The sequence below is a fragment of the Eleutherodactylus coqui genome, chromosome 8 (assembly GCF_035609145.1).
Source record: "Eleutherodactylus coqui strain aEleCoq1 chromosome 8, aEleCoq1.hap1, whole genome shotgun sequence".
In the NCBI taxonomy this organism is placed as follows: domain Eukaryota; kingdom Metazoa; phylum Chordata; class Amphibia; order Anura; family Eleutherodactylidae; genus Eleutherodactylus; species Eleutherodactylus coqui.
The window spans coordinates 5,768,166-5,792,886 of record NC_089844.1 but is presented as its reverse complement, the minus strand read 5'-3'; the positions used below and the strand labels follow the sequence as shown (position 1 = coordinate 5,792,886).

At 49.7% G+C, this 24,721-nt stretch overlaps 1 protein-coding gene across 4 annotated transcripts in view; it reads left to right on the top strand.

Moving 5' to 3' along the window:
* The window catches only part of ZRANB3 (zinc finger RANBP2-type containing 3), a 304,617-nt gene that overhangs the window by 146,718 nt on the left and 133,178 nt on the right, over positions 1–24,721 (top strand). For all 4 annotated transcript variants that reach the window (XM_066575145.1, XM_066575143.1, XM_066575144.1 and 1 more), the window contains 3 exons: positions 7,699–7,833; positions 12,933–13,052; positions 23,129–23,248. In XM_066575145.1, coding sequence (XP_066431242.1) covers positions 7,699–7,833; positions 12,933–13,052; positions 23,129–23,248 — 375 coding nt within the window. The remainder of the gene's footprint in view (positions 1–7,698; positions 7,834–12,932; positions 13,053–23,128; positions 23,249–24,721) is intronic.

The following is a 24,721-nucleotide window of genomic DNA, read 5'->3' as shown; positions in this document are numbered from 1 at the left end:
TACAAGAATATAACTACTATAATACTGCCCCCTATGTACAAGAATATAACTACTATAATACTGCTTCCTATGTACAAGAATATAACTACTATAATACTGCCTCCCATGTACAAGAATATAACTACTATAATACTGCCTCCTATGTACAAGAATATAACTACTATAATACCGCCTCCTATATACAAGAATATAACTACTATAATACTGCCCCTATGTACAAGAATATAACTACTATAATACTGCCTCCTATGTACAAGAATATAACTACTATAATACTGCCCACTATGTACAAGAATATAACTACTATAATACTGCCACTATGTACAGGAATATAACTACTATAATACTGCCACTATGTACAGGAATATAACTACTATGATACTGCCTCCTATGTACAAGAATATAACTACTATAATACTGCCCCCTATGTACAAGAATATAACGACTATAATACTGCCCCCTATGTACAAGAATATAACTACTATAATACTGCCCCCTATGTACAAGAATATAACTATTATAATACTGCCCCCTATGTACAAGAATATAACTACTCTAATACTGCCCCCTATGTACAAGAATATAACTACTATAATACTGCCCCCTATGTACAAGAATATAACTACTATAATACTGCTCCCTATGTACAAGAATATAACTGCTATAATACTGCCCCCTATGTACAAGAATATAACTACTATAATACTGCTCCCTATGTACAAGAATATAACTACTATAATACTGCCTCCTGTGTACAAGAATATAACTACTATAATACTGCCCCCTATGTACAAGAATATAACTACTATAATACTGCCTCCTATGTACAAGGATATAACTACTATAATACTGCCTCCTATGTACAAGGATATAACTACTATAATACTCCCTCCTATGTACAAGGATATAACTACTATAATACTGCCTCCTATGTACAAGAATATAACTACTACAATACTCCCTCCTATGTACAAGAATATAACTACTATAATACTGCCTCCTATGTACAAGAATATAACTACTATAATACTGCCCCTATATACAAGAATATAACTACTATAATACTGCCCCCTATATACAAGAATATAACTACTATAATACTGCCCCCTATGTACAAGAATATAACTACTATAATACTGCCCCCTATGTACAAGCATATAACTGTTATAATACTGCCCCTATGTACAAGAATATAACTACTATAATACTGCTCCTATGTACAAGCATATAACTGTTATAATACTGCCCCTATGTACAAGAATATAACTACTATAATACTGATCTCTATGTACAAGAATATAATAACTATAAAACTGCCTCCTATGTACAAGAATATAACTACTATAATACTGCCCCATATGTACAAGAATATAACTACTATAATACTGCCTCCTATGTACAAGAATATAACTACTATAATACTGCCCCCTATGTACAAGAATATAACTACTATAATACTGCCTCCTATGTACAAGAATATAACTACTATAATACTGTCCCCTATGTACAAGAATATAACTGCTATAATACTGCCCCCTATGTACAAGAATATAACTACTATAATACTGCCCCCTATGTACAAGAATATAACTACTATAATACTGCTTCCTATGTACAAGAATATAACTACTATAATACTGCCTCCCATGTACAAGAATATAACTACTATAATACTGCCTCCTATGTACAAGAATATAACTACTATAATACCGCCTCCTATATACAAGAATATAACTACTATAATACTGCCCCTATGTACAAGAATATAACTACTATAATACTGCCTCCTATGTACAAGAATATAACTACTATAATACTGCCCACTATGTACAAGAATATAACTACTATAATACTGCCACTATGTACAGGAATATAACTACTATAATACTGCCACTATGTACAGGAATATAACTACTATGATACTGCCTCCTATGTACAAGAATATAACTACTATAATACTGCCCCCTATGTACAAGAATATAACGACTATAATACTGCCCCCTATGTACAAGAATATAACTACTATAATACTGCCCCCTATGTACAAGAATATAACTATTATAATACTGCCCCCTATGTACAAGAATATAACTACTATAATACTGCCCCCTATGTACAAGAATATAACTACTATAATACTGCCCCCTATGTACAAGAATATAACTACTATAATACTGCTCCCTATGTACAAGAATATAACTGCTATAATACTGCCCCCTATGTACAAGAATATAACTACTATAATACTGCTCCCTATGTACAAGAATATAACTACTATAATACTGCCTCCTGTGTACAAGAATATAACTACTATAATACTGCCCCCTATGTACAAGAATATAACTACTATAATACTGCCTCCTATGTACAAGGATATAACTACTATAATACTGCCTCCTATGTACAAGGATATAACTACTATAATACTCCCTCCTATGTACAAGGATATAACTACTATAATACTGCCTCCTATGTACAAGAATATAACTACTACAATACTCCCTCCTATGTACAAGAATATAACTACTATAATACTGCCTCCTATGTACAAGAATATAACTACTATAATACTGCCCCTATATACAAGAATATAACTACTATAATACTGCCCCCTATATACAAGAATATAACTACTATAATACTGCCCCCTATGTACAAGAATATAACTACTATAATACTGCTCCCTATGTACAAGAATATAACTACTATAATACTGCCTCCTGTGTACAAGAATATAACTACTATAATACTGCCCCCTATGTACAAGAATATAACTACTATAATATTGCTCCTATGTACAAGAATATAACTACTATAATACTGCTCCTATGTACAAGAATATATCTACTATAATACTGCTCCTATGTACAAGAATATAACTATTATAATACTGACCCTATGTACAAGAATATAACTATTATAATACTGCCCCCTATGTACAAGAATATAACTACTATAATACTGCCCCTATGTAGAAGAATATAACTAGTATAATACTGCCTCCTATGTACAAGAATATAACTGCTCTAATACTGCCCCCTATGTACAGGAATATAACTAGTATAATACTGCCCCCTATGTACAGGAATATAACTAGTATAATACTGCCCCCTATGTACAAGAATATAACTACTATAATACTGCCCCCAATGTACAAGAATATAACTACTATAATACTGCCTCCTATGTACAAGAATATAACTACTATAATGCTGCCCCCTATCTACAAGAATATAACTACTATAATACTGCTCCTATGTACAAGAATATAACTACTATAATACTGCCTCCTATGTACAAGAATATAACTACTACAATACTGCCCCCTATGTACAAGAATATAACTACTATAATACTGCCTCCTATGTACAAGGATATAACTACTATAATACTGCCTCCTATGTACAAGAATATAACTACTATAATACTGCCCCCTATGTACAAGAATATAACTACTATAATACTGCTCCCTGTGTACAATAATATAACTACTATAATACTGCCTCCTTTGTACAAGGATATAACTACTATAATACTGCCTCCTATGTACAAGAATATAACTACTATAATACTCCCTCCTATGTACAAGAATATAACTACTATAATACTGCCTCCTATGTACAGGAATATAACTACTATAATATTGCTCCTATGTACCAGAATATAACTACTATAATACTGCTCCCTATGTACAAGAATATAACTACTATAATACTGCTCCTCTGTACAAGAATATAACTACTATAATACTGCTCCCTATGTACAAGAATATAACTACTATAATACTGTCCCCTATGTACAAGAATATAACTACTATAATACTGCCCCTATGTACAAGAATATAACTACTATAATACTGCCCCTATGTGCAATAATATAAGTACTATAATACTGCTCCCTATGTACAAGAATATAACTACTATAATACTGCCCCCTATGTACAAGAATATAACTACTATAATACTGCCCCTATGTACAAGAATATAACTACAATAATACTGCTCCTATGTACAAGAATATAACTACTATAATACTGCTCCCTATGTACAAGAATATAACTACTATAATACTGCCTCCTATGTACAAGAATATAACTACTATAATACTGCTCCCTATGTACAAGAATATAACTACTATAATACTGCCTCCTATGTACAAGAATATAACTACTATAATACTGCCGCTATGTACAAGAATATACCTACTATAATACTGCCCCCTATGTACAAGAATATAACTACAATAATACTGCCCCTATGTACAGAAATATAACTACTATAATACTGCCCCTATGTACAAGAATATAACTACTATAATACTGCTCCTATGTACAAGAATATAACTACTATAATACTGCCCCTATGTACAAGAATATAACTACTATAATACTGCCTCCTATGTACAAGAATATAACTACTATAATACTGCCCCCTATGTACAAGAATATAACTACAATAATACTGCCCCCTATGTACAATAATATAACTACTATAATACTGCCCCCTATGTACAAGAATATAACTACTATAATACTGCTCCTATGTACAAGAAGATAACTACTATAATACTGCCCCCTATGTACAATAATATAACTACTATAATACTGCCCCCAAGGCAGCGGTTACCAATAACCCAATGCTCAAACCATGGATAGCCTGGCCACTACATGGGGAAGCCACCACACAGTTGCAAGTTTGTCTGTCTGCACCAGTGGGGTTCACCAGAGGTGTTGGGTCACCAGTGGGGCTTTACCAAAGTTGGATGGACACCAATGGGGGTGTACCGAAGTAAGAGGGGCACTAGTGGGGTTTACCAGACCTGAACGGCCATTAGTGGGGGTTTACCAGAGGTGGATAGCCGCCCACTAGTGAAGGTTTAGTTGGAGGGACGCCAAACAATGGGGAGCCACCAGAAGTGGATGTGCAGCAGTCGGGTGACCAGAAGAAGTGGATTGGCACCATTGATGGTTTACCATAGGTGGAGGAGCACTAGTGGGGTGGTTTCCAGAATTGGAGGGGCACCCACCACTGAGGGTTTACTAAGGCCGGGAGGAGCACCCACCAGTGGGGGTCACCAGAGGTGGAGGGTCAGCAGCGTGGGTCACCAGAGTTGGAGGGGCAGCAGCGTGGGTCCCCGGAGGTGAAGGGGCAGCAGCGTGGGTCACTGGAGGTGGAGGGGCAGCAGCGGGGGGCCTCCGGAGGTGGAGGGGCAGCAGCGGGGGGCCTCCGGAGGTGGAGGGGCAGCAGCGGGGGACCTCCCGAGGTGGAGGGGCAGCAGCGGGGGGGCCTCCCGAGGTGGAGGGGCAGCAGCGGGGGGGCCTCCCGAGGTGGAGGGGCAGCAGCGGGGGGGCCTCCCGAGGTGGAGGGGCAGCAGCGGGGGGGCCACCGGAGGTGGAGGGGCAGCAGCGGGGGGTCACCGGAGGTGGAGGGGCAGCAGCGGGGGGGGGGCCTCCGGAGGTGGAGGGGCAGCAGCGGGGGGGGGGGGCCTCCGGAGGTGGAGGGGCAGCAGCGGGGGGGGGGGGGGGGGCCTCCGGAGGTGGAGGGGCAGCAGCAGTGGGTCACCAGAGGTGGAGAGGCAGCAGCGGGGGGGCCACAGGAGGTGGAGAGGCAGCAGCGGGGGGGCCACAGGAGGTGGAGGGGCAGCAGCGGGGGGTCACCGGAGGTGGAGAGGCAGCAGCGGGGGGGCCACAGGAGGTGGAGGGGCAGCAGCGGGGGGGGGGGGGCACCGGTGGTGGAGGGGCAGCAGCGCGGGTCACCAGAGGTGGAGGGGCAGCAGCGCGGGTCACCAGAGGTAAGGTGTGCCCAACATGGGGCAGTTTCTCCCTCTGCTCTTGCTGTCCTTGCAGAATGTGCAGTTGATGGTTACGTTGTCACATAATGGATAGAATGGAGTTATTGCAGTGATGATGGAGCAGCTGTCAGGGTGATTCATGGGTGCGGCTCTACTAGTTCTTTACCCTTCGGGTACGAAGCAGTTTGAATAGAGAATCACAGCTTGTATCTGTATTAAGATTGGATTAAAATTCCCAGAAAACCCCGTGCCAATGTGTAAAATTGAAGTTGCTGTGCGCCATGTAATCCCTTTAAGTAATAAGATTTATGCCGAGACTCATTTTCCCCCTCTTGATTTATTATGTTGACAGTGAGGCATTCGATTCTGTCCCCGCTCGCCTCCCTCTTGTGTGATGTGTGTAGCCACCTATAGCTCTGTGAGCTGCAGCATGCGCTACCATTGCAAGAAAGGAATCTGGTTTGGTTTCCTTGGACCTGTTGTGGCAGCTTGTAGGACGCGGTGTGATGGCAGTCACTGCCGTGTGATCGGTGTGGCAGCGATATAGTGTGGGCTTTGGTCTTGTGATGTGTTTACAGCTAATGTCGAGGCTAAGAGTGTCTCACCGACATTTTTATTTCAGTGTGGCTAACCAAATAGATGCCGCGAGACGTCCGCTGCGAAGGAGCTGTTATGGTGCAGTGCCGCGAGACGTCCACTGCGGAGGAGCTGTTATGGTCCATTGCCGCGAGACGTCCACTGCGGAGGAGCTGTTATGGTGCTGTGCCGCGAGACGTCCACTGCGGAGGAGCTGTTATGGTGCTGTGCCGCGAGACGTCCACTGCGGAGGAGCTGTTATGGTGCTGTGCCGCGAGACGTCCACTGCGGAGGAGCTGTTATGGTGCTGTGCCGCGAGACGTCCACTGCGGAGGAGCTGTTATGGTCCATTGCCGCGAGACGTCCACTGCGGAGGAGCTGTTATGGTGCTGTGCCGCGAGACGTCCACTGCGGAGGAGCTGTTATGGTGCTGTGCCGCGAGACGTCCACTGCGGAGGAGCTGTTATGGTGCTGTGCCGCGAGACGTCCACTGCGGAGGAGCTGTTATGGCGCAGTGCTGCGATGCCGGCTGCTCAGCTCTTCAGCTGTTCTTCATACTCGCCCCTTCGCCTCTACCATCTCCTATTACACGCAGGTCATGGCACTGTGAATGTGTCAAGTGGGCGGTCCCTACTACTCACTGTCAATCAGGTCTGATGTCATCCCTGGTCAGTGAGTGGTTAGGACCGCCCCCAGACACATCCACCATGCCAGTAGCCCGGGCCATATGGGCAGACGGGTGAGAATGAAGGAAAGAACAGCGACGACAAAGACGTGGGGCTGCGGCCGCGGAAGCATGCGGACGCGCCCAGCCCTGCTGCCTTTACCACACGATGGCTCCTCTTTCCGAAGTTGGCCGCAAGTTAAAAAAAAACAGCAAATGTAATACAAAAAGGCCCCCAAGTCAGCTGCTCTGCCGCGGTGTAGAAGCGGCGCTCCGGCTGTGCGGCACTCTTCACTTATGTTCCTGAAGTTGTGATGTAACGCTAACTGCGGCCGCGGCTTCAGCGCTGGCGCCTGGCAATCCTGCACTGTGGGAAAACTGCCTTAAACCAACCGCAGCTGCACAATATTCTGCGTTCTGCACATTGTCATTAACCTCATAACGTCATTTCAGTAGATGGGAAGGAAAGTAGGAGTTCCTTCTGTTTGCAGTCAGCGGGCCGCGCAGAGCACACGCCCCTGCCAGTGGTGCCACATGGAGTGGTCCCTAATGTGATATAATGCTGTAGTGTCCTGCGGACCCTCTGCTCTATTGTCTATACACAGTAGGTTATAGCGCACGCTGTTACTTAGAAGTCCGTCTTCACCTCGTCTTCTCTTACTGTTCAGGAAATGAGCGCAAGTATTGAAGATTGGGAAAAACTAATGAGATGCCCCGAGTCGCTTTCGTCAGATTCTGGGAGCCCCTTCGGTCAGGTCATGGGCATGATCACCCACTTGTACAAGCAGACTGCGCTGGCCAAGGTACGTGGTATTCATGCAGGTCATGGGTTGCACCTTACAGACAGGCAAGCATATATTTGGTGGGCGGCTTGCTGCACTCATTAGGAGATCTTTACACTAGAACAATATGGGAAGGGAAGTGAAAGGCAAAAATACAGCTAATTAATACATCTGAGACCCTCGCTATTAGAAGGGGAAAGAAAGAACAAAGACAAAAAATTCAGCAGGCAAGTAGAGGAGCAAGAGACCCCGATCACAAACTAACATGTTTTTATACAAATGCCCAGAGCTGGGAAACAAGCAAGGAGAATTGGAGCTCCGAACACGGGAAGAGAAATATGATGTCATCGGCATCACGGAAACTTGGTGGGATGATACACATGATTGGATACAAGGCTTGATGGATACAACATATTTATAAGGAACAGACCTTATAAAGGGGAGGAGGTGTTGTGTTGTATGTTAGGAGAACATTCATCTCCACAGAGATTCAAGCTTCAGAGCTGGGAGTTCTGTAGGAACTGTTTGGGTAAGAATACAAGGAGAGAACAACAGAAAGGACACCATTGTGGGCATTTACTATAGGCCACCTGGACAAGCAGAAGATATGGAGGAACTCTCTCTACATCAGATGGCCAAGCTCTCAAAGATAATATAATGATTTCCTTCCTCCTCGGATGGTCATGTGATCACAGTTCTGAACGGCTCAGATCTGCTTGGGGTTGTGTGCTGATTGCTAGTCAGTCTGTGGGATGTTGTTACATGGACTTGTCTGCAGGGGGCAAGGACTCTCCCATCACAGATACTGATGATGATCGGATGTAATAAAGGAGACCGCAGCTCGTCTCTCTGTCAATATACTTATTGGCTGTTCTCCCAGCAGGCAGAAATGGTAGTGGATCCAGATGCTCATGTGATGTTGCACTGGTAGATTATAAGATTGCTAGCACAGAGTGGTGAAAGGAAAACGGGGAAACCTCTCACCATCAGGAAGGTGCCTGATAGTCATCCGACAAGGGGCAGCACTGCGATATACAGAAGAGACATACAATTAGCAGACGGGGCAGGGAAGGGAAAATGAGTTTTTGCCGGAGTGGCCCTTAGAATGCTTGAGGAGCTTTCTTATCTCCATGTCGTTCTGGTTGTTGTATGCAGGGGTGTAACTATAGGGGATGCCGTAGCCTCAGGCCTCATGCCCACGGAAATGCGGTAGATACCTGCGGCGTTATTCCGCATTTATTAGGTTCTACTCGGCCTAATAGCTTTTTGGCTTGTAGTCAATGGAAGCCGTGACTTGCGCGATATACGTCACCGCCGGCACGCCTTGTGCTGCACTGCGCTCTGGCTCGCCGGACGGGACTCTCGTGAATCCAGAGGTGAGGATGGGGTCTTTGTGGGGCGCCGTGTCGGCCTCCGCTGCAATATTCCGCTGGCGGAGTCCGACACAGCCCTGGGCAGGAGGCCTTAGGGGGTCCATAGGGTCCAACCTCTACATATGGCAAGCCTAGTACTATGAATAAAGCATTATAGTTGGGGGCCCGGTTGCAGGTTTTGCATTGGGGCCTCGGAGCTTGTATGACAGTTCATGTAGGAAGTAAGCAGGTCTGCCTTTGCGCCTCTCTTTTGTAATCCGCGGCGTACGTGCAGACACCATGACGGTTCCCCTTCCGCCATACTCTATGCCGGCCGGTTGAGTGCCATGTTGCCTCTTGAGTGGCTCCTCTGCTAATATGCGCTGACCCAACACTACAAATTCTGTGGGAAAAAGTTTTTTTCAACTTTTCTGTGCATTTAGAGACTTTTCCACCGATGGCGGCAGAGTCCATGGCGGACCGCGTATGTTCTGCGCTTCTGTTTTTTTCGCTACTCCATGAAAACAACCGCTTCTTGCCAAGCCAGATGCTATTTCTTGAGGCAAAAAGACCCAAACACCCACCTAAGGTTTATGACTCAGTGTTGCCATGGAAACTGTGCTGCATCTAATAACGGCGCCTTTTAGATTAGCAGACAACAATGTATCTGTATGAGAAGATGTCAGCGCGGCGCCGCAGGGAGTTGGCGCTCCACATTACCTGCAGACGGATCACCCGCCATCACATGTACTATTAATACACTTAGTGATTAGATCGCTGTCTGCAGCCGCTATTATTGGCCGCCACCGTAATGTCACTTCACACACTCCGCCGATTAAACCTCCGCAGTTTGGGTGATAGATGGCCGCCGCCGCTCCTTCTCAGCTGCCTCGACGGTTCGTGCCGTACAGGAGAAGATCGAGGACAGGAGGGACTGACTTACAGCAGAGCCATCACTTCGGCTCCTCGGTGTTGCTCCGCTGTAAGTGCCGACCCAACTTACAGTGCGGGAAGAAAGTGGGCATATTGTGGGCACACACTGGCTCCGGGTTGTCCGAAGTGGTGATACGGTACCCAGAGAACTCTGCCGAGCCATAAGGTACCTGCATACATTATACAGGAAGCTGGGGAGACTCAATCCATGGCTGCATAGCAGGGAGCCACCATAACACGCTGGATTAGAGCCCGTCCCTCTCACGATTGGCGCTCCCCCTATGGTAATCCCCCCGTGACACCGGAGTCCGGCATGAAGTCACATGACAAGTGTTGTGTGAATCAGTTTCAGTGTGAATCCACATTAGATGGAAGATCCAGCGATCGGAGCGACTTCCAACAAGGCCGGTCATCAGTGCTAGACTAGCCGGGGTCTCACCGCCAACCACAGGAGAGGGGGGATATCATGTAACGGTGTGGAGAGTATACAGAGAATGGCGCGATCGAGGAAAACATCCAGCGGAAGGGGATCCTGCGGACGGAAACAACTCATCACTGAAAGGGGTCGGAGGAGGATGTCAGGAATCGCTCTGACCAACAGGCTGCACAGTCAGCTGAATACAACGCTGGAGCTCCAACTAACGTGTCCGAACGCACAACTCGCCGTTCTTCCGCACGGATGGTATAACAGCGGGCGACCAGTTCCAGCGCCATTGTGTCTAAGAGGAACAGAAAGACTCCAGCGGGCAAAAAAGCGCAAAACTTGTATCACTGAGCAGCGGAGAAACATCTCCTGGTCAGATGGAGCCAGATTTATGTGGGGATGGGAGGTCAGAATTTGGTGCAAGCAGCATGAATCGCTGACCCCTTCCTGTCAGCTGGACGGAACATGTCAGCATCGCCATCTAATCTGCAGCAACTACAAGAAGCTTCCTGTCCGCGGGGGCCGATATTCCTGCAGAAAGATCTCATCACCAAGTGGGATCTACGCCGCGACAAACTGCTGCGAATCTGAGGGGCGAAGGAGCCCAACGCCACTAGATGGGGGTGATAAAGGGGCCGTTGGTGTGTGGTGCTGTACCTCCAGGCACTTCCAAGTACCCCACCATACAGGCTCTACCTGAATGAGTACAGGATAAGTAATGTATGTACACAGTGACTGCACCAGCAGAATAGTGAGTGCAGCTCTGGAGTATAATACAGGATGTAACTCAGGAGCAGTACAGGATAAGTAATGTATGTACACAGTGACTCCACCAGCAGCAGAATAGTGAGTGTAGCTCTGGGGTATAATACAGGATGTAACTCAGGGTCAGTACAGGATAAGTAATGTATGTACACAGTGACTCCACCAGCAGAATAGTGAGTGTAGCTCTGCAGTATAATACAGGATGTAACCCAGGATCAGTACAGGATAAGTAATGTATGTACACAGTGACTCCACCAGCAGAATAGTGAGTGCAGCTCTGGGGTATAATACAGGATGTAACTCAGGAGCAGTACAGGATAAGTAATGTATGTAGACAGTGACTCCAGCAGCAGAATAGTGAGTGCAGCTCTGGAGTATAATACAGCATGTAACTCAGGATCAGTACAGGATAAGTAATGTCTGTACACAGTGACTCCACCAGCAGAATAGTGAGTGCAGCTCTGCAGTATAATACAGCATGTAACTCAGGATCAGTACAGGATAAGTAATGTCTGTACACAGTGACTCCACCAGCAGAATAGTGAGTGCAGCTCTGCAGTATAATACAGGATGTAACTCAGGATCAGTACAGGATAAGTAATGTATGTACACAGTGACTCCACCAGCAGAATAGTGAGTGCAGCTCTGCAGTATAATACATGATGTAACTCGGGATCAGTGCAGGATAAGTAATGTATGTACACAGTGACTCCACCAGCAGAATAGTGAGTGCAGCTCTGGAGTATAATACAGGATGTAACTCAGGACCAGTACAGGATAAGTAATGTATGTACACAGTGACTCCACCAGCAGAATAGTGAGTTCAACTCTGGGGTATAATACAGGATGTAACTCAGGATCAGTGCAAGATAAGTAATGTATGTACACAGTGACTCCACCAGCAGAATAGTGAGTGCAGCTCTGGAGTATAATACAGGATGTAACTCAGGACCAGTACAGGATAAGTAATGTATGTACACAGTGACTCCACCAGCAGAATAGTGAGTGCAACTCTGGAGTATAATACAGGATGTAACTCAGGAGCAGTACAGGATAAGTAATGTATGTACACAGTGACTCCACCACCAGCAGAATAGTGAGTGCAGCTCTGGGGTATAATACAGGATGTAACTCAGGATTAGTACAGGATAAGTAATGTATGTACACAGTGACTCCACCAGCAGAATAGTGAGTGCAGCTCTGGAGTATAATACATGATGTAACTCAGGGTCAGTACAGTATAAGTAATGTATGTACACAGTGACTCCACCAGCAGAATAGTGAGTGCAGCTCTGGGGTATAATACATGATGTAACTGTGGGTCAGTACATGATAAGTAATGTATGTACACAGTGACTCCACCAGCAGAATAGTGAGTGCAGCTCTGGGGTATAATACAGGATGTAACTCAGGGTCAGTACAGGATAAGTAATGTATGTACACAGTGACTCCACCAGCAGAATAGTGAGCGCAGCTCTGGAGTATAATACAAGATGTTTTTATCATCCGTGGATGCAGTCGCTCTCACTCCTCCATATTTGGTGCTGCACTTCATTTCCTTGCAGTCTTTAGTGAGTTTCTTCTGAGAGTTGTCTCGCCCTTCCTTGCTGCACCGCGTCAGGATGATATATTCTTGTGTCTTCCAGGCTGGAGCGGTGAAAGACTACATTAAAATGATGTTGGAAAATGAGAAGCTGAAGTTCTTGGTGTTCGGCCACCACCTGTCTATGCTGCAGGCCTGCACGGAGGCTGCGATAGAGAGCAAGGTAAGGCCGCCATCACCTGCGCTGTGCAGACAGGTCACTAGCATTAACCTATCCGGAGCCTCCAGCTAGTGTGGGGATCTCCAGCGCTTCTGTCATTCAGTGGGCCCTCTACATTATATAGATACACCCCCCCCCCCCAGCACACAGGGCGGCGGACCCCCTACATTATATAGATACACCCCCCCCCCCCCAGCACACAGGGCGGCGGACCCTCTACATTCTATAGATACCCCCCCGGCACACAGGGCGGCGGACCCTCTACATTATATAGATACCCCCCCCAGCACACAGGGCGGCGGACCCTCTACATTATATAGATACCCCCCCCCCAGCACACAGGGCGGCGGACCCTCTACATTATATAGATACCCCCCGGCACACAGGGCGGCGGACCCTCTACATTATATAGATACCCCCCCCCGGCACACAGGGCGGCGGGCCCTCTACATTATATAGATACCCCCCCCCCAGCACACAGGGCGGCGGGCCCTCTACATTATATAGATACCCCCCGGCACACAGGGCGGCGGGCCCTCTACATTATATAGATACCCCCCAGCACACAGGGCGGCGGACCCTCTACATTATACGGATACCCCCCCCCTCCAGCACACAGGGCGGCGGACCCTCTACATTATATAGATACCCCCCGGCACACAGGGCGGCGGGCCCTCTACATCATATAGATACCCCCCAGCACACAGGGCGGCGGGCCCTCTACATTATATAGATACCCCCCGGCACACAGGGCAGCGGGCCCTCTACATTATACGGATACCCCCCGGCACACAGGGCGGCTTTATAATTGTGCGCCTCTGCTTTCCTCATGTTCATATTTACTAAGAAAGACTTAGCGAGTGAAGACCCCCGGGGAGACGGCGAGGTCTTAATTGGAGGTGATTTCAGCCCATTAATAGCTCAGCGATGCGCCGCGTCAGCGAACGGCGGTCAATAAACTCCCAGCGACAGTTTAATAAGCACCTTAAATGTAAGCTCTGCGTGGCGGCGCTCCTCGTCCCCCGGACTCTTCAGGCTGCAGCTTCCTTTGTGTTTGACCTCATTATACGGATCGGTCCGGGTATAGTATAGTGTGATATGGCTCTTGCCGTCTGTGTATGGCGGCTGATATGCCTGGAGCCGCCCTATAAACCCGCTAAGGGGGATACGTATTTATCAAGTAAGGTCCGGCACGAGAAGCTGAGAGTAGCGCAATGGCGAGTACTCCTCGTCCGCAGGATAGGAGATAAGCTGCTGATCAGTGGAGGTCTCACGGCTGGGACCCCCGCATCCCACTGTCCTGCCGCCACATCAGATTGGATGGAGCGCTGGCCGAGCCCTCACCGTCAGGACTCCATTCATTACAATCAGGCTGATGGAGATGCCCGTCCGGCACCTTCTTGGGGATGGTGAGCGGAGTGGTCATGGCCAGCACCATCGACAGTCTCATCCCTACCCCTTTTGGACGCGGAAATTCTGCAGAACGTCTTCAGCGCAAATTGCTGTGGAAAATACTGTAGCATTACCAGCGTTTATAGTGACCCCGCCCCAGCGGTCCCAGCGATAATAGTGACCCCCCAGCGATAATAGTTACACACAAACCTCAAGCAGCCCCAGCGATAATAGTGACACCCCCCCCAGCGATAATAGTTACACACAAACCCCAAGCAGCCCCAGCGATAATTGTGACACCCCCCCAGCAGCCCCAGCAATAATTGTGACACCCCGCCCCAGCGATAATAGTGACCCCCCTCAGCGACCCCAGCGATAGTAGTGACCCCCCTCCCCCCAGTGACACAGTATCACAGTGACCCCCACCCCACAGCGGCCCCCAGTATCACAGTGACCCCCCACGGCAGTCCCCAGTAATAATAGTGACACCCCACGGCAGTTCCCAGTAATAATAGTAACACAGCACAGCGGCCCCCAGTAGCGCTAGTGACACCCCACAGCGGCCCCCAGTAGCAATAGTGACATTCCCCCAGCGGTCCCCAATTTCCCCTCCGAGACCCACATACTTACCCCCTCCTCCTCGTGGAAGCGCCACTCCTCCTCTGTCCGGCGTGCCCTCAAGCAGCGCTGATCACAGGGGCACACTGACGTCAGTGTGCTGCCGGACACCTCCTCCCCCTGCTCTCGCGGAACCAAGTAGGAGACGTCGGGAGAGGGAGGAGGAGGATCTCAGCTGCACACTGACGTCCCTATTGTGAGCGGCCAACGGCGACGCGTGCCGCAGGTTCGCCACCACTGTTATAGAGGGAGAGAGAATCAGAGAGGTTCACACAGATGTGACTGCAGCTAAAAGGAAGTGTTAGATTGTGTTAGACATACTGCCCTTCACAGATCTAGATTAAAAGAAATATAAAGAAGTATTAAAACCGGGGGCGGACATAAAGACAGACAAAAAAGGACAGGACAAAAAGGTAAGTGTCTTTATGTTCGCCCACGGTTTTAATACTTCTTTATATTTCTTTTAATCTAGATCTGTGAAGGGCTTTACACAACACATATAGATGTTATATACCACTGTGATTTCTTCTCGTGTTGCAGATACTTAAATCACATCTGCACTGCTCAGTACTTCTCTTGTGTTCTCCATGGTTCTGCTATTTCTCTGTGTGTGACAGTCATGTTGCAGAATCTGCAGTTTTTTCCTTGTAAATACCAGATTGATCCGCTGTTTGCTGCACGGACATACGATGTTTGGAAGGATTGTTGTTGTGAACTTGTAAATCTGCTTCGTTAGGTGATTATTTAGAGTGCTAATTTGTATTTGGGGCATTTATCTAATATAAATATTAAAAAAGCCTACAGGTGTCTGCCTTCGCCTCACTCGCTCCATCTTCGTCTTGTGCTCCTCCTCTGGGCCACGACTTCAGCTCAGCTGTTGTCTACTTCCCCGGTCACTGCTTCAGCTCAGCTGTTCTCTCTTTGCCTGACCACTGCTTCAGCTCAGCTGTTCTCTCTTCACCGGGCCACCGCTTCAGTTCAGCTGTCCATCCCTCTCCCGACTGCCACTTAAGCCCAGCTGTTCTCGCTTCCCCCGGTCACTGCTTCAGTTCAGCTGTTCTCGCTTCCCCCGGTCACTGCTTCAGCTCAGCTGTTCTCGCTTCCCCCGGTCACCGCTTCAGCTCAGCTGTTCTCGCCTCCCCCGGTCACCGCGTCAGCTCAGCTGTCCGCTCCTTCACCGGCTGCTGCATCAGCTCAGCTGTTCTCTCTTCACCTAACTGCTGCTTCAGCTCAGCTATCCGTTCCTCCGCCGGCTGCCACTTCAGCTTAGCTGTTCTCTCCTTCCCCGGCCACCGCTTCAGCTCAGTTGTTCTCGCCTCCCCCGGTCACCACTTCAGCTCAGCTGTTCTCGTCTTCATCGGGCCACCACTTCAGCTCAGCTGTCCGCTCCTTCACCGGCTGCTGCCTCAGCTCAGCTGTTATCTCTTTACTCAACTGCTGCTTCAGCTCAGCTGTCCGTTCCTCCGCCGGCTGCCGCTTCAGCTCGGCTGTTCTCTCTTCACTTGGCCGCCACTTCAGCTCGGCTGTACTCTCTTCACCCGGCCACCGCTTTAGCTCAGCTGTCCGCTCCTCTGCCGGGTCACCACGTCAGCTCAGCTGTTCGCTTTACCTCAGCTGTTCGCTTTACCTCAGCTGTTCGCTTTACCTCAGCTGTTCTCTCTTCACCGGATCACCGCTTTAGCTCAGCTGGTCCCTCATCCCCTGACTGCCATTTCAACTCAGCTGTTCCCTCCTCCCCCGGTCACCACTTCAGCTCAGCTGTTCTCGCCTCCCCCGGTCACCGCTTCAGCTCAGCTGTTCTCTCCTTCACCGGCTGCTGCATCAGCTCAGCTGTTATCTCTTCACTTCGCCGCCGCTTCAGCTCGGCTGTACTCTTCACCCGGCCACTGCTTTAGCTCAGCTGTCCGCTCCTCCGCCCGGCCACCACGTCAGCTCAGCTGTTCGCTTTACCTCAGCTGTTCTCTCCTCCCCCGGTCACCGCTTCGGCTCGACTGTACTCTCTTCACCCGGCCACCGCTTCAGCTCGGCTGTACTCTCTTCACCCGGCCACCGCTTTAGCTCAGCTGTCCGCTCCTCTGCCGGGCCACCACGTCAGCTCAGCTGTTCGCTTTACCTCAGCTGTTCGCTTTACCTCAGCTGTTCGCTTTACCTCAGCTGTTCGCTTTATCTCAGCTGTTCTCTCTTCACCGCTCCAGCTCAGCTGTTCTCTCTTCACCAGGCCACCGCTTTAGCTCAGTTGGCGTCTCTTCCCCTGACTGCCACTTCAACTCAGCTGTTCTCTCCTCCCCCGGTCCTCACTTCAGCTCGTCTGTTCTCTCCTCCCCGACTGCCACTTCAGCTCAGCTATTCTCTCCTCCCCCGGGCCACCGCTTCAGCTCAGCTGTTCTCTCCTTCCCCGGCTGCTGCTTCAGCTCAGCTATCCGCTCCTCAGCCGGGCCACCGCTTCAGCTCAGCTGTTCTCTCTCCCCCTCTCCCCCATACCCCCCATTCCCCCCGTTCACCGATTTAGCTCGGCTATTCTCTCTTCACCCGGCCACCGCTTCAGTTCTGCTGTCCGTTCCTCCGCCGGCTGCTGCTTCAGCTCAGCTGTCTGCACCTTCGCCGGCTGCTGCTTTAGCTCAGCTGTCCGTTCCTCCGCCGGCTGCTGCTTCAGCTCAGCTGTCTGCACCTTCGCTGGCTGCTGATTCAGCTCAGCTCTTCTCTCTTCGCCCGACCACCGCTTTAGCTCAGCTGGTCTCCCCTCCACCGACTGCCACTTCAGCTTAGCTGGTCTCTCTTCCCCTGGTCACCGCTTTAGCTCAGCTGGTCTCTCCTCACCCGGCCACCGATTCAGCTCAGCTGTTCTCTCTTCCCCCGGTCACCACTTCAGCTCAGCTGTTCTCTCCTCCCCCGGTCACCGCTTGAGCTCAGCTGTTCTCTCCTCCCCCGGTCACCGCTTCAGCTCAGCTGTTCTCTCCTCCCCCAGTCACCGCTTGAGCTCAGCTGTTCTCCCTGCACCCGACGGCTTCTTCAGATAAGCTGTTCTCTCCTCCCCTGACCACCGCTTTAGCTCAGCTGGTCTCTCCTTCTCCGACTGCCACTTCAGCTCAGCTGTTCTCTCCTCACCTGGTAACCGCTTCAGCTCAGCTGTTCTCTCCTCCATAGGTCACCGCTTCAGCTCAGCTGTTTTCTCCTCCATAGGTCACCGCTTCAGCTCAGCTGTTCTCTGCATCGGGGCACTGCTTCAGCTCAGCTGTTCTCTGCATCGGGGGACCGATTCAGCTCAGCTGTTCTCTGCATCGGGGCACCGATTCAGCTCAGCTGTCCTTTCTGCACCAGGTCACCGCTTCAGCTCAGCTGTTCTCTCACTTTTGGTCACCGCTTCAGCTCTTTTCTCACCTCTGGTCACCGCTTCAGCTCAGCTGTTCTCTCTTCATCCGGTCACCGCTTCAGCTCAGCTGTTCTCTCCTCCCCCGACTGCCACTTCAGCTCAGCTGTTCTCTCTCCCCCGGTCACCACTTCAGCTCAACTGTTCTCTCTTCACCGGGGCAATGCTTCAGCTCAGCTGTTCTCTTCTCCCCCCGACTGCCACTTCTGCTCAGCTGTTCTCTTCTCCCCTGATTGCCCCTTCAGCTCAGCTGTTCTCTTCTCCCCTGATTGCCCCTTCAGCTCAGCTGTTCTCTTCTCCCCTGACTGCCGCTTCAACTCAGCTGTTCTCTTCTCCCCTGACTGCCGCTTCAGCTCAGCTGTTCTCTCTCCCCTGGTCACCGCATCAGCTCAGCTGTTCTTTTCTCCATGGTCACCGCTTCAGCTCAGTCGTTCTCTCCTCCCCTGGTCACTGCTTCAGCTCAGCTGTTCTCTCCTCTCCCGGTCACTGCTTGAGTTCAGCTGTTCTCTCCTCCCCCAACTGCTATTTCAGCTCAGCTGTTCTCTCCTCCCCCGGCTAAAGCTTCAGCTCAGCTGTTCCCTCCTCTTCCTGCCTATTTTTAAACTATGAAACAATAAAGCATGTTCCTTTAGACAAGGAGTTTTTTTTTGTGCATCACTATATGCTGCCACCTTTTCTGCTATACACACTCCTCCCCCTGCTAACGCTTCAGTTCAGCTGTTCTTTCTTCATCAGAGCACCGCTTCAGCTCAGCTGTTCTCTCCTCCTCCGGTCACCGCTTCAGCTCAGCTGTTCTCTCCTCCTCCAGTCACCGCTTCAGCTCAGCTGTTCTCTCCTCCTCCAGTCACCGCTTCAGCTCAGCTGTTCTCTCCTCCTCCAGTCACCGCTTCAGCTCAGCTGTTCTCTCACCTCAGGTCACCGCTTCAGCTTAGCTGTTCTCTCACCTCAGGTCACCGCTTCAGCTCAGCTGTTCTCTCCTCCTCCAGTCACCGCTTCAGCTCAGCTGTTCTCTCCTCCTCCAGTCACCGCTTCAGCTCAGCTGTTCTCTCCTCCTCCAGTCACCGCTTCAGCTCAGCTGTTCTCTCCTCCTCCAGTCACCGCTTCAGCTTAGCTGTTCTCTCACCTCAGGTCACCGCTTCAGCTTAGCTGTTCTCTCACCTCAGGTCACCGCTTCAGCTCAGCTGTTCTCTCACCTCAGGTCACCGCTTCAGCTCAGCTGTTCTCTCTTCATCCGGTCACCGCTTCAGCTCAGCTGTTCTCTCTTCATCCGGTCACCGCTTCAGCTCAGCTGTTCTCTCTTCATTCGGTCACCACTTCAGCTCAGCTGTCCTCTCCTCCCCCGACTGCCACTTGAGCTCAGCTGTTCTTTCTTCCCCTGACTGCCACTTCAGCTCAGCTGTTCTCTCCTCCCCCCAGCTAACGCTTCAGTTAAGCTGTTCTCTCTTCATAGGTGCACCCCTTCAGCTCAGCTGTTCTTTCTGCATCGGAGCACCCCTTCACCTCAGCTGTTGTCTCTCACCCGGGCACCACTTCAGCTCAGCTGTTCTCTCTTCAACGGGGCAACACTTCAGCTTATCTGTTCTCTCCTCCCCCGGTCACCGCTTCAGCTCAGCTGTTCTCTCCTCCACCGTTCACCGCTTCAGCTCAGCTGTTCTCTCTGCATCAAGGCACCGCTTCAGATCAGGTTTTCTCTCTGCATCAGGGCACAGCTTCAGTTCATCTGTTCTCTCTCCCCCGGCCACCGCTTCTGCTCAGCTGTTCTCTCTCCCCCGGCCACCGCTTCTGCTCAGCTGTTCTCTCTCCCCCGGCCACCGCTTCTGCTCAGCTGTTCTCTCTCCCCCGGCCACCGCTTCTGCTCAGCTGTTCTCTCTCCCCCGGCCACCGCTTCTGCTCAGCTGTTCTCTCTCTCCCCCGGCCACCGCGTCTGCTCAGCTGTTCTCTCTCCCCCGGCCACCGCGTCTGCTCAGCTGTTCTCTCTCCCCCGGCCACCGCGTCTGCTCAGCTGTTCTCTCTCCCCCGGCCACCGCGTCTGCTCAGCTGTTCTCTCTCCCCCGGCCACCGCTTCTGCTCAGCTGTTCTCTCTTCCCCCGCCACCGCTTCAGCTCAACTTTTCTCTCATTTCCCAGTCACCACTTCAGCTCAGCTGTTGTCTCTCCCCTGGCTAACGCTTCAGCTCAGCTGTTCTTTCCTCCTCCAGTCACCGCTTCACCTCAGCTGTTCTCTGCTCCTCCAGTCAGCGCTTCAGTTAAGCTGTTGTCTCCTCCTCTGGTCACCGCTTCAGTTCAGCTGTTCTCTCCTACCCCGTCACCGCTTCAGCTCAGCTGTTCTCTCTTCATTGGAGCACCGCTTCGGCTCAGCTGTTCTCTCCTTTCCCGATCACTGCTTCAGCTCAGCTGTTCTCTCCTCCCCTGGTCACCGCTTCAGTTCAGCTGTTCTCTCCTACCCCGTCACCGCTTCAGCTCAGCTGTTCTCTCTTCATTGGAGCACCGATTCAGTTCAGCTGTTCTCTCCTCCCCCGGTCACCGCTTCAGCTCAGCTGTTCTCTCCTCCCCCGGTCACCGCTTCAGCTCAGCTGTTCTCTCCTCCCCCGGTCACCGCTTCAGCTCAGCTGTTCTCTCCTCCCCCGGTCACCGCTTCAGCTCAGCTGTTCTCTCCTCCCCCGGTCACCGCTTCAGCTCAGCTGTTCTCTCCTCCCCCGGTCACCGCTTCAGCTCAGCTGTTCTCTCTTCATTGGAGAACCGCTTTAGTTCAGCTGTTCTCTCCTCCCCCGGTCACCGCTTCAGCCCAGCTGTTCTCTCCTCCCCCGGTCACCGCTTCAGCTCAGCTGTTCTTTCTTCACTGGGCCACCGTTTTAGCTCAGCTATCTGTTTCTCTGCCAGCCGCTGCTTCAGCTGAGCTGTTCTGTGTCCTGACCCGCCGCCGCTAAGCAACGCTTCACTGTCTTCAGTGCAGTACCCATAGACTTAACATTTTAACTTTACACTCGCCTGACTCTTGCCTGAATCTATTACACTGAAGTGTTGGGGTTTTACGGCGATGGTGAGCGTGGGCCTCCTCTAATGCCACCAACATCCCACAACAAAGTTTAAGCAAGGGGTCAAAGTGTGGTGCAAGAAAAACCTGTAGGCTTATTTATATTAGATTGCAGCCATTACCTTCCACAAGTTCAGAGAGCGAGGAAAATGAGACATATGGTTTACACAGGGTTAATGGGGGTAAATCTAATATAATCCCTCATGCGCATGGGGTTAATTGGGGTAAATCTAGTGTAATCCCTCATGCACATGGGGTTAATTGGGGTAAATCTAGTGTAATTTCTCATGCACACGGGGTTAATGGGAGTAAATCTGGTTATCTATTGAGCTCTTTTGGAGCTCTTAGAGCAATCTGTTGTCTGTGTGATGTGGCACTCTAGAAAGCGGGTCCCTAGTGATTTGCTGACCTCTATGGAGGCTCTTAGAGCAATCTGTTGCCTGTATGATGTGGCGCTCTGAAAGGTGAATCCCTTGTGATCTACTGAGCTCTATGTAGGCTCTTACAGCAATATGTTATCTGTATGATGTGGCGCTCTGAAAGGTGAATCCCTTGTGATCTACTGAGCTCTATGTAGGCTCTTACAGCAATATGTTATCTGTATGATGTGGCACTCTGGAAGGAGGATCCCTGGTGATCTACTGAGCTCTTTTGGGGCTTTTAGAGCAATCTGTTGTCTGTATGATGTGGCACTCTGGAAGGAGGATCCCTGGTGATCTACTGAGCTCTTTGGGGGCTTTTAAAGCAATCTGTTGTCTTTATGATGTGGCGCTCTGGAAGGCGGATCCCTTGTTATCTGCTGAGATCTATATAGGCTCTTAGAGCAATCTGTTGTCTGTGATGTGGCACACTGGAAGGCGAATACCTTGTGATCTACTAAGCTCTTTTGGGGCTTTTAGAGGAATATATTGTCTTTATGATGGTGCGCTCTGGAAGGCGGATCCTTGGTGATGTACTGAGCTCTATGGAGGCTCCTAGAACAATCTGTTGTCTGTATGATGTTGCACTCTAGAAGGCGGATCCCTGGTGATCTGCTGAGCTCTATCGATGCTCTTAGAGCAATCTGTTGTCTGTATGATGTGGCGCTCTGGACGTCGGATCCCTGGTGATCTACTAAGCTATATGGAGGCTCTTACAGCAATGTGTTGTCTGTATGATGTGGTACTCTAGAAGGCGGATCCCTGGGGATCTACTGAGCTCTACAGAGGCTCTTACAGTAATGTGTTGTTTGTATGATATGGCGCTCTGGAAGATCGATCCCTGGAGATATACTAAACTTTATGGAGGCTCTTAGAGCAATCTGTTGTCTGTATGATTTGGCGCTCTGGAAGCGGGTCCCTTTTATCTCCTGAGCTATTTGGGGGATTTTAGAGCAATCTGTTGTCTGTGTGATGCGGCACTCTAGAAGTGGGATCCCTGATGATCTGCTGAGCTCTATGGAGGCTCTTAGAGCAATCTGTTGTCTGTGTGATGCGGCACTCTACAAGTGGGATCCCTGGTGATCTGCTGAGCTCTATGGAGGCTCTTAGAGCAATCTGTTGTCTGTGTGATGTGGCACTCTAGAAGTGGGATCCCTGGTGATCTGCTGAGCTCTATGGAGGCTCTTAGAGCAATCTGTTGTCTGTGTGATGTGACTCTCTGCTCATTGCTTGCTCTGTTTGGACTGCAGGCCCGTTACATCCGAATAGACGGCAGCGTGCCATCTGCAGAGAGAATTCACCTGGTTCATCAGTTCCAGAATGACCCGGACACCCGTGTAGCTATTCTCAGCATCCAAGCTGCCGGACAGGTGAGGACGCCTTCCACTTCTTTGCAGTTTTGCTGCGCTGCTGGTTTACCGCGCAAAATATGCTGAAAATGTTTTACCAAAGGAAAAAAAAAAAGAAATTAAAGTCCGTTTCATCCGAACGTCTCCTCCACCTCCCAATCTGCTGGATAACTCCAAGGAAAGTAGTAGTTTCCTGCACGATTGTCAGTGGGGCGCCAGACAAATGGATGGCTCGCCATTCTGCTTAAAGGGGTTTCCAACTTGTATAACGAGATGGTTAGGCTATCCGTATCTGTTCGTTGGGGGTCCTCGTAGATCGGCTGATAGGAGGGGTCACAGTGCTCTCCAATGCTTTCATCGATACTTAGAGCGCCATATTATTTACAGTGGCCGTTTTGAGTACTACAGGCATCATTCCCGTTGAATTGAGCGGCAGAAGGCTGCAGTACTCGGAACGACCGCTATACATAATGTGGGGCTCTGAGAATGAACACAATTGTGCTGAGATGTAAGCAGTGAAGAGGTTGCAGCACACGCAGGGGCACCTTCAGTCATCTGATTGTGGGGACCCCAAGAGGTGAACCCCGCTAATCAGATATTGATGTTCGATCCTCAGAATAAACCATCAATTTTCAAAGCCTGAATAACCTCATTAATAGAGGAAGGTCCCAAGCTGGCGCCTCCTTCTCTAAGATGTCCATAGGCTTTACAGGGCATGTGCCGCAATTTATAGTTCTACCATATATACATAAGTGATAACATTCTGATGGATTGGGCTGTCACCCTCACAATCCTGAGAATGGGGGTCCCAAAGCTCACCACATGAATAAGCAAGCAGGCCAGCATATGCTCCACCTCTCCAGTTATTTCATTGGGACTGCTGGAAATTGCTGAGCCCTTAAGTTCCGTTTTCTCTAGCAGTCCTCTTGGAAAGACAGGAGAATGGATGCATGCAGGGACCTTCAGGATCGTCAGGAATCCCAGTGATGGGATCCACTCTGATCAGCTAGTTATCCTCTGCATTGTGTATTGGGGATAGATTTCACTCCAGGCACTGCAGCAGGAGCCTCTGCCCTCTCTATAAGATAGTTAGCTGCAGCAGGAGCCCCCGCCCCCCCCTCTCCATAAGACAGTTGGCTGCAGCAGGGGCCTCCCTCCCTATACTGTAAGACAGCTGGCTGCAGCAGGACCCCCCCCCCCCCCCCCGTACTGTAAGACAGCTGGCTGCAGCAGCCCCCCCCCCCTCACTGTAAGTCAGCTGGCTGCAGCAGGAGCCTCCCCCCTCACTGTAAGTCAGCTGGCTGCAGCAGGAGCCTCCCCCCTCACTGTAAGTCAGCTGGCTGCAGCAGGAGCCTCCCCCCTCACTGTAAGTCAGCTGGCTGCAGCAGGAGCCTCCCCCCCTCACTGTAAGTCAGTTGGCTGCAGCAGGAGCCTCCTCCCCTCTTTATTAGACAGTTGGCTGCAGCAGTAGCCTCCTCCCCTCTTTATTAGACA